Source organism: Rhopalosiphum maidis, chromosome 2 (assembly GCF_003676215.2).
Source record: "Rhopalosiphum maidis isolate BTI-1 chromosome 2, ASM367621v3, whole genome shotgun sequence".
In the NCBI taxonomy this organism is placed as follows: Eukaryota; Metazoa; Arthropoda; class Insecta; order Hemiptera; family Aphididae; genus Rhopalosiphum; species Rhopalosiphum maidis.
The window spans coordinates 47,835,768-47,847,527 of record NC_040878.1 but is presented as its reverse complement, the minus strand read 5'-3'; the positions used below and the strand labels follow the sequence as shown (position 1 = coordinate 47,847,527).

Genomic DNA, 11,760 nt, shown 5'->3' with positions numbered 1-11,760 from the left:
ATCGCACTGCGTTTGGATCCGGTAGGCGGACGATTGAAAAATATATTATGACATCGGACATTGTATTATATTATGGTCTGCACGTTGCACCTATACATTCATATCAGCGTGTTTCGTTTTTATCAGCTAACGTATCCGTGTTTTATTCGTTCACCAACAGTTACCGATGGAAACGGACAGTGTGACGGACTGCCGCGCCGGACTGGCCCTAATACTATTTCATTCGACACGTCTTATGAACCGTTTGTTGTGTGTAGTAAACGCATCGCTATCGCCCATCATAACATATAATAATCATATAATATTATACAATCCGTTATATTTATGTAGTATGCTGTACTGTAACATCGAAGGTGTTATGATATTTTTGTTATTTTCAATCTTCGTCGTTCCTTATGTATTATTGTCACGTTGATAATATATTACACTAGGCGATCCCAGCTGCAGCTGTCACAAATATTTCGGGTTTCTTAAATCTTACTAGACGAATATTGGATTGCCATATGTATAGGGCTTATAATATTGTCATGATAAATTGTACACGTAAACATAAACGGATCGGTCTGGCCGAGTGTATATTACCTATATGCTTTGTAAGGTTTAATAATAATATGTGTAAACTTAATAATAAATATGACGTGCCGTTGTTATCGTCGTCGTTGTCGTGTCTATCTCGCGTGTATAATATTCATAATAATACACAACATGTATATACGCGCAATCGTCCGTCAATAAGGTCATTCGGGTAACGGGTGATAAATGGACGAGCGTTTTTAATCCTCTCGGTTTTCGGCTCGCCGTAGGTGTCCAAACACACAGTGGGGGCTATATAGTCAGACGGGCGAGAGAGTCTGCTGCACGTGCAGCACCCTATATGTATATATATTATATTACGTTTGTAGCAGAGCCCCTCGTGTGTGTAGAATTTTCGGGGTTTTTTTTTTTTTTTTGTTTTGTTTTGTACCACTGCGGGGTTTCTATATACGTATATCACGTACGCGCCCCTCCATTTATTATTATTTTCGATTTTTCAATTTTTAGCACCTCCCTAAAGCGCGCGCCGCAATCATTCGCCGACGAACGCGACAGCAACAGACTACAGTCTGCTATATCGCTTACACTGCGTATACGATTCATGCGTTCGCATTAAATTTAGCAGCCGTACTAAATGCACCGGACCACAATATTTTTCACCCTCCGTTGTTCGCCCGAATGCATGATATTATATTGATTTATCACTGCAGAAAATCACGCGCGCACAAAAGAAAAATAACGCATGCATATTTATCACATTGTTCACGCCATATTTGTATATATTTATCCATTATTGCCTTTGTATATAATATTACCGTCCGTTTAACCGTAGAAAAATCATAACTATTTATAAACAGCAGAACATACTTAATTGATTGTACTTTTTATATTTTATACATTAAAAGTATGTATTTGTTGAAAGTCGAAATGAATATTCTTTCCACAAGATTTTTTTTTTTTTTTTTCTAAATAACTGTACATGACACTATATTAATTTTATAATCATGTTAAATTATTTTATTTTGTCTGATATAAACGTAAGCTGATCGTATCAGAGATAACTCAGATACCACAATATTATTATACATCTCACGGTTTTAATCAATTTAGCTTCATCGAAAATATTTCTCTAGGCGAATAATCAATTTCGAGTGAGTATAAATGTGTTTCGGTTTTATTTTTTAACAGTTGTACTGAATAAAACATGTTTTACCGAACTAAAATTTAAAAATATATCCATCACATAATCGAGTTACAAAAATTGATTGAAAATCATCGTTTTTATTTCAGGTATATATATATGTTGAGTGGTACTGCTGAATACTTTAACTCTGTAATTTTTCGTTATTTTAAACTATTATAAAAATTACTTATAGTACAAAAATTAATGTATAGATTGTAATTACGCTTTTTAATAAAAAAACAAAAGTACATGTTCAGCCCGGTACACGAGGTGCGAGCTATACATTATGATATTGTTTTTTCAAATTAATCAAATGTGTTATTTTTAAAATTGTTTCGATATTTTGTCTTAAAAAAAATAGCACTTCAATACAATTGATTCGTTGCGGTAATTGTTGAATAAAATTATAAGTCTTTACACATTGAATCGCGGGCGCTTAACGCTAGGGCTTACATTCCACTTGTGTTATTATTATTATTATTATTCTTTTTTTTTGACGTCATTATCGACCTGAACATTGTGTGCGTGTGTGTCATGTGTGTGTGCACCCTTCCGCAGAAGGGGCGTTGAATTCCGGTTTGGAAACGATTTATCAAAAGAGTATATAGGTTTTTTTTTTGTTGATCCGCCTATACACGCGGAAACAATAAGTCGCGTAAAGTAAAGTACTCAAACGGGGGGGCAACACAACGAGTTTTGGCATCGGGGTTTTTAATTTCGAATAGAGTAAATATCGTGAGTACGAGAGTACGAGTGTCGGGTAACCGACGGAGGCGGTGGCGGCGGTGGCTGCGGTAGTGGTATATATAGGACAATATAATATATATATAAGGGCCCCGGTGACATTGATATAGGGGTTTCATTACCCACGACTATATACGTCTATACTCTATATATACCTATGCGCAAAAACAAACACACACTATATATATATATGTCATATTTTATATAGGTACCTATGCTGGTCTGTTGACGACCGGGTAGTGTACTTTCTCTATGTATATAGTACATATTATATACACTCAGTATATGACAGCAATAGAGGCAACCGCGACCACCGGCTTCAGATAACGAGGACAAAGTCCTACTAAAATTTCTCGAGTAGTTTTTCAAGATTCTCCGTGAAATCTTCTGAAAATAAGATAATAATAATAATATTATTGTTTAGCTACATTGTTCGTCATAGTAAAGTTGTATTTAAACATATATTTTTCATTTGATGTCAAGGAAAAAAATCAAAAAAAAAAATCAAAAAACTGAAAAAGTTTTCAAAAGTCGGAAGGTAGATGATAGTAAAAAAAATAGTTATAGATATATTTTATAAAATAAATAAAACGTGAAATATTATTATGCTTGGTTTTCGACGTAAAATTACGATTTAAATATTCACCAATGGCAAATTTTAAATTATACAATTATTATGTTTGTCGTAGTCGTTCGTTGAATAACACTTTTAATATAAAATACATCGAGTCAACAGTTTAAATTCTATTTCAACTTGGTTGATCAAAAAATAAATAAAATAGAAACATTTTAGTGTTTATTCTACAAACAAATAACTCGTGCAGCGTAAAGTAGTTGTGTTTCAGTTTAATAGGTAGGTACTTTATTATATTATATTAAATATATTTATATATACATATAATACCTATGTCGTAAATACTATTATAGCAGCGTTTCTCGACGTTAACTATGGTTGGCGAAACGTCGTTCTGCGTCAACAACGCCAATCGTTTATTTTCTTTATGGGAAATTAAAAAAATAATATTTCCCAATTTGTAGTGTATCAAATGTATAATGGAACTATGCGAATAATGTTTATACGTGCCTGGAAACGACGACCCTTCGGCTCCTTTACGATGTTGGATTTTCGCAAATGGGATGGGGTTATTTTATTGTTACCTAATCTCGTTGCCTTTGTGTTTGAACAGTTTTAGCGAAAATACGCTATTTTCGCGAACGACCGATTTAAAGTTCAGCAAAGGACCAAACGTTTATTTCTCGAACAAACGGTGAGCATAAAATGCTTCAAACATCAACTCCATGGCCTTGCGTTTAATACAAAACGAAAAAAAAATGTATTAAATTTGATTTGACTTTAATAATGTATACTCTCATTTATATACTTACAACTTACGTGATATAATAGTATGTATTATACTATTATATATCATATGAATGTACACTGTCACTACTAACCAAATTATCAAATTACTAGTAGCTAATACCTACTCGTCTCTATCTGGCAACAGTCTGAATACGATTTCTCGAAAATCATTAGATTAATGATTTTTAGGTTGCACACAAAATAACCTTACATTGAACGCGTGAAGCTAAACGAATTTTTTCAAGACAGTCTAGCAGAAAATATAATACGTTCGTCGCTGTATATATAGCGCAAGCATTTGTTATTTAAATAAAAGGTTTTGAGTAATATTTGTTTCGTCGTTTCACCTAGTGTATACGTAATAATATAGTTTATGCGTTTTTAAATTAAACCGAGTACGTTATTCTAGCGATTTGCATATTTCGATCATAATTTGTTTTTTAAACAAAATTTAGATTCTAAACAAGTTAGACAACAATTTAACATTGCATTATTCATTCGATGTTTTTTCGATAAATTACCGTACACACGACTGTAATAGAATAATAATTCGATAATTTCAATCAAAATATTTAAATTATCGAGTAGGTATAAATATTTTTAAATTATTGCATTCTCCGCGGTGTTCCTTTTCTTTGGCTCGCCGCGCCGTGCGACGAACACATACGCACACGTTATACTATTATATGCGCGGTGTACGCGTCGACGATCGGACATCGAAAGCAGATGAAAATGATACGATTTGTTTCTTTTTCCAACTACGCACACGCGCGTTTGTCGCGTCACTCCACTCAGCCGTAATAATATAATATATAGGTACCTATATAATATATTACAACGTGATGGGGAGCGTCGCGTCTCCCAGAAACTTTGCACTTAACGCAGCGGTGGCAGAGTAAACCGTTTAAAAATACACCCGAGTAATATTAAACGAAAAAGGTACACGACTACGATGACGACGACGACGAGGTTCCATTAGCCTAATGGGTCCCGTCACTGACGAAAACATATGTATTATTGTTTACCGCGCGGAAATGCGTGGCGGCGGTGGATGCGGTGGATGCGGTGGCGGCGATGCTGCCAGTGCGCTGTAAATTGACACATACTCTGGAAAAGTTTTGCGTTCGTCTCGAACGGCGTTTAATAATAAAGTGACGCTAGGAAACTCCGAGGGCGATGCGGGTCGTGTGTGTGCTTTTGCGGTGGATATGAGAATTATGGGTGGTACGGGGGGAGGGGAGGGCGCTATTCAAGATTATATGGGTCTTAATCGCCGGCGAACGTTCCGTTTTGAGTGCCACCGCATTATTCGATTATCGCCATAAGTTTCTCGACGTGTTTACCACCTCTATACAGGGTTTACCTAATAGGAAACCGTTAACAACCCACTCGCCAGTCACGGTGACTTTGCGGCATTTGCAAGTCAATACCATGCCGGATGCATAATATTATGCTTCATCTATCCAAATGGCAAGCGCTCAGGTGCTGAGACGGTTTTGGTTGTCGTCGTTGTTGTTGTGTCGGTTTAGGTCGTGTTATTCGAGATGACGTGGATCTTAGTGAGACATACGGTCGTTAATGTGATCATGGAGAGTTCGTCCCATGAACTCGCCGAGAAGTAAGTCTCCAGGAAAAAAAGTTATTTAAACCGTTGAGATAAGTTTATACTTATAAGATAATGTATAATAAATATTTTGTTTTTGATTCATTTGTTATTAAAAAAGATATTACAAACGTATTTTGATTATATCTTAAATAATTTATCGTCCTACAAATTTCGAGTAACACGACGTTATTGCTGTGGTAAGTTATTATATTATTTATGTTTCATTTGTATTATTTTTTTTCGTTTTATCCGCAAAGACAAAAGTAACAATGAAATAAATTTTGTTTTTGCTTTTCGTATATCAAAAATACGAATTACAAGACAAACTTATCATGCTCGCTTTAATAACGTCGCTTTTACGGAAAAATAATAGCACAAAGAACATTTTTGCAAGACCTTTATTTCACTTTTATAATCGATTTAAAACTTAATAAAGATGATGTAATTATAGGTACCTTTTTAAAGCTATTTTTTTTCCTTGAATATGTCTTGATGTTTAGTCCTTGTAAAATATTATTTTTTTTTTTTTTTAGAAACTTGGTAATCTCTTTAATATTAATATTATCAAAATTATATGTATACGCATAATAATGATTAAAATTAAATTAAATTAACGTATCAATAATATTAAAATTTATAACAACGACAGTCATCTGCTTGCAATTATATGTATAACTCTGTCACAAATAAAGAATGTAGAATTTTATGATATAAAATACACTTGTAAAAAAAAAAAAAAAACACTTTACACAGCAGTCTGTTCATCTAAATTACATAGCTTTGCATCTTAAGTGACACATCAGTTTAAACGTTTCCGGTCATATTTAGGTATAAAGCAGATGTAATAATATCGTTTAACGTACAGAGAGATTTGTTTTAACAAAATCAAATACATATTATTATACGTATCCTGATTATGCATTGCACTTTTATTGAAGTAGGTAGGTTGGTACTTTGGGTTTTTAATCTTTAATATCACCGTGTGATTTAAATGATGGATTATGCTAAGTAGTTGTAAACTTTATTGGTTGATTATTTTAAAAATTGTATTTCAAATAAAATAATAAATTCTTTAGAATGATTAGGTAGAATAGTTTGTTTTCATTATCAAATATTTACTACATTAATATTTTTAACATGTAGCTTATCTTTTTTTAATGTGTATAGGTATGTGGTATACGTGATAACTTTTTGAATGATGATATATTAGAGTTATTATTAACGTTCAAAAAGTACCTATCGTGGTATTCGGATCAGTAACTGTTATTAAGATTTATATTTTTTGTTCGAAATAATATCTCAAAATCACCCTCGTGCCTTGGCCTTCGGACACGTCAATTAGTGTACCACACTGCTTTGTACAGTTACAAATCAACGTTATTAGACATAAGTGTGCAGGATACACGTGTATAATGAAAGTAATTTGTCAGTCCTATTTTTATGCTTGAACCATTTGACTAAGTCGAAATAGCTTATTAGACTCAAGAGAATTAATCACATCAAACGAAAAGTAATTGAACGACGCAGTGTGCGTACTCACTGATATTTTTGTAAATAAATTAATTTCAAGACTAATATAAATTAAACATTCAGTTTCTATGTGAAATGCGCTTCGTCGTAGTTGTTTTTATTTTTTGTTATTTCCTTCTATTTTTATATCTTATTTTTTGTACTTTATTCTAGTGGATTATAGTTGCTTTTAAATTGAAATATGTTTTGATATTCCACTGAAAACAGTAATTCTTTAATTAACTATGACAAGTCAAAATGGCGACAAGCTGGTGCTGCAAGATAAGACAAATAATGTGCACTTAGATTCTATGAGCGAAAACGATATGTTTCGATTTCGCAACCTACAACAATGGTACGCAACGAGTACATGGAATGTAAAAAGAGAAATCCTTCGAAATATATTGGACATTTGCAAGGATCCGTTGTTTTTATTTATTTTGCAAACAATTTTCGACAGAACGTACTCCAGAGACCTTACAGCGTACGATATTGGCGAGTGAGTATTTATTATCATGTATAATAAATAATATAAAATGTAAAATATACTCGATTAAATAATAAAATATATGTAGGTATCTTTATAGATAACTTTATGTTTAAATAGTTAATTTTTTTCCCATAATGTTTTAGTTTGTCCTTTGGTAATAATCCGGCCAAAGACAACACATCCTTAGAATTGATCGCATTAAAATCAACAATGAACGACGACTTTAATTGGTTTCATGGATTGTCAAAACACGACCAACTAGCAGTATTTATCAGTCCGTTGTTCAAATTAAAAACAACAATATTCTGTTATTATTTACATTTTTAGGACTTGTGTCATTGGGTGGAATCGGTATTATAACTGATATTTGCAATCACATCAATCATTTGATTAGGTCATATGGTAATTTACCGAATTTACAAAACATGATTGGTAAAAATACTGGTAAGGAATTTTTTAGTATAAAAAATCTTATTATTCATGTTATAGAAACGTTATTAATGTCTTGATTTTTAATCATTATTGTACGATATATTCACTAATAATAAATTTGCGTTGTCCTTTAAAATCGTTAAAACGTATTTTAGAAAATCTTAATAATTATTAGTAAAACAAACAAAATACCTGTTTGTTGTATTAATTAATAATTTTGAATTGATCAATGTTAAAACTTAAAGTCATCTATTGTGTCTTGTACAATGCTTAAAGTGTATATTTTTCATTTATTATAAAATATTATACAAAGAATAACCTTTGATAGGAAGTATAAAGTCGTGCTTGGAATTTCTAAAAATCATTAATTATAGACTCTTCAAGAAATATTTGCTGGAAATGCAGTGAAATGAATTAAGTTAAATGGTAATGACTAATGAGCAAGGCGAATAATTCCGTCACTGCGTCTATGTACGCTTATAAAAAATGTTTTAGTTGTATTTTAAACTGATTTGTTGACAATAATAGTATATTATTTTAGATGCAATTATACAATTATTCGAAGAAAATAATTATTAAATTATGTAAATTAATCTTTTTCGTATGCCAAAAACATAGCAGTGTATAGGACTAAACATTGTTTTTACACTCGTTTACGTTGTATACATTGTTTTTGGTATAGTAACTAATAACTTTCGTTTAGAGGTGTTTATCATGTAAGAAGTTTATGCTGTGCTGTATATTTTAACTCAATTTAACCTAACATTTTTTTTTTTTTTTTTAGTATTGTAAATTTGTAAATAATGAACTTGAGAAGGAAATGCGTTAGCACTACATCATCTCAATAGAACCTAATAGATTTCACACATTTTATTATATACAATACTAACTTATAAAAAAATATATTTATAGTAGGTACTTGCCTTTAAATATAATTGCATTGTATAGAATAATTATGTTAAATATTAGACGTTAAATAAAATAAAACAGTAATAGTTTTGGTCACTCTCACCCATTAATATTTGAATAGCCTAGGATAATATAACTAGTAAAATCATTATATTTATTACATATATTATGTTATATCAACTTAATTGTATTAATTTTTAAACGGCGTTAAATGGTTTAGAAATACAAAATTCAATTTCCATAGTACAAGACGACTTGTTATTGACAGACAGATTATCAGGTTCCGAAAAAATACTATCAAAATCTAATTTTGGTAAGTATGATATTATAGTTAATAGTCTCCAACATGTCTTGTTACTTAGTAATACACACAATCTTCTCCCATCAGACAAAAATAAGTCCAAGATTACTGATGTGGTATATCGGGATTATATTGAACGCACAAACGAATGGAAAAACAAATTGGATTTATTCGACCAGAAATACCGAACGAATTGTAGAACCACTGAACTCGACAGCGACTTGGTACGTATAGGGAAATTGGAAAAAATTGAGTATTAAGAGCACTTATATTTTACTCAGGTCCAAATGCTACCGGCTAGGCATGATATTCCTTCTAGCGAGGAATTATTAAGCAATCGTTGTAAAGAAATTAACGAAATCACAACGTCAACTAACAGGTAAATAAATATTACCAAATGATGCATTTTTTATTTTTATTATTGATTAATCAACATTTTAAATGTGATAAATTTTAGTTATTGAACTATGCATAACCATTTTATAATCATGTATTAATATTAAGATAACTATAGTTACAATAAATAATAAGATATTTATATTTTCAAACATACAATCCATTTGATATCCATGATTTACTTTGACTTTTGTTAAATATTAATAATATTGTCTTATTTTATTTTGACTTTGTTTTTCATAGAAGATTTCATTTCTTTTACTTTAGTGGTATGCAAATAGTAGTTAGGTTATTTATGATCAAGAGCCAAAAATATGAATAATTTAATATTCCGATGTTTTTAAAATATTACCAATTTGTTTTGTATTAGTTTTATAAAGAATTCCATTGCATTTTCGCGTATACCTGACGATGAAAATAAATTAATATTTACAACACCAAAGTAAATTTATAATTAGTTAGTGAAACTGATACCATGAACAAATATTATTTATATTTAATGTAGTCTTTTGTACTTATGTCATTTCAATCAATGACAGGAATCACGTTGAGTAACTTGACAGAAAAGTTCCCCGAGACTTCACTCTATTTTTAACAAACCCTTTACTAGTGTTTAATGAGGCTGTCACCTACAGGAATACCGAACGTAAACCATTGCATTTAAGTCTTACATTGGCTTCTGTAACAGAGTATAAAAAAGCAAGAAACTACATTGACAAGAAAATTGACAGACGTTTAAAAATAGTAATCGTAATCAAATTTTTAAAGTATAAGCAAAATGAACAAGCCTGATTATATCAGGTGTACCTATAATACGCTATAGTGACTATTATATTGAAATCATTTTTAAATTTTGTTTATTTTTGATGTGATTATTTTTAAATATTCATAATGAACATAAATAATATTATATTTTTTTTTGATAATTGTACTACTTCATTATTTGTGTAGTTTAATTTGTAAAGTTATCTAGATTTTGATTTAATTGTAGTATTCTACTAGTCTATATAAAATGTTTAAACTATTTTATTTTTAAATCCAATATTGAAAGTAAATATGGTATTTAATATTATAACGAGAATAAAAAATGTATTTTAATAACTATAATACCTGCCTATATTTTATTTTTCACAACAATAAAAGAATAAAGATGTACCTGCTATAGGCACATTTATAAGTTATTCTTCGGAGATTTGTAAAATCTTAGAAAATAATTTACCAATTTACCTCATGAAATTGATTCGTTAAAATAAATATATTACAATTTTTACTAAATATATCAATCAAATAATTGTATTCCAAACTTTTTATTGGTTATAATGTAGTTATGTCATTATATATTATAATACATTATATGGACATATATTTTGAATTTGATCGAAACAATAAACAATCTTAATTTGATTTATTTATTTATTATGAAATGATCAGTCACTATAGAGTATAGAGTATTAGTAAAATAATTTATTACACTAAATATCATAGTAAAATATAACCATATTTTTTTCAATTTTCAGCAAGAAACAATGCAGCTAGATAATAAAACTGAAATAAGTAAAAAAAAAATGTTTACTTAAAAAATATTTTAAATTAATAATTTTTGGAATTCAATGGTCTTCTTATTCCAGATAACTGCAAAAATTTCAAATTTCATGCAAATGAATTTAATAATTTGTACACTGAAAGTGCTGATGTTATGTATGATTGAAAGGAGAAATAACTTATTTATAAATTACCGAATAAGGAACAATTTACCAACGATTTTTTTCATAGAAATCATAATATACCTAGTCACGGCGAATAAAAGTAAATATTTAAGTAATATACAACTATATGAAATATTGAACGCAAAAAGCAAAAAATAGCATCTGTTAAAACTTAAAACAATGACTTAAATTTGTTTTGTAATTAATTAATTGAATCTAATATTAACTACAATATTGAAGTAACAAGCTTGTGGATTAACCATCGACATATTTTTTAGATCTATTATTATAAGTTTTTAAATTATATGTAGATCTATCAAGCTTAATATTTAAGCAAAACGACTCAAAATGATATTCCAATTATTAAAATTATAAAAACGAAATAAAAGCATTTTTATAAACTTCTTATACTCCCATTTTAATTCTAAAATAAGTTTGTAAAGTTAACTCATTGTTTTATTATTTTAAAAGACTTTTAAAGATATAATTATAATAATTTGAATACTAATTGTTAGCTAATTGCTATAGCTACAATAAATATAATCGATATATAGGCGCAAATTAATACAAAACTATCATCTACCATA

At 29.9% G+C, this 11,760-nt stretch overlaps 1 protein-coding gene across 1 annotated transcript; it reads left to right on the top strand.

Annotated features, from left to right (window-relative positions):
* Nucleotides 1-5,531: 5,531 nt before the first annotated feature.
* On the top strand, nt 5,532-11,175 carry LOC113552494. Its single transcript, XM_026955366.1, has 10 exons — nt 5,532-5,627; nt 7,114-7,438; nt 7,573-7,703; nt 7,757-7,873; nt 8,991-9,083; nt 9,159-9,295; nt 9,353-9,450; nt 10,103-10,211; nt 10,985-11,021; nt 11,096-11,175. Exons 2-10 carry the CDS (start codon nt 7,185-7,187, stop codon nt 11,173-11,175), a joined length of 1,056 nt encoding a protein of 351 aa, XP_026811167.1. The 5' UTR covers nt 5,532-5,627; nt 7,114-7,184.
* The last annotated feature ends 585 nt before the right edge of the window (nt 11,176-11,760 follow it).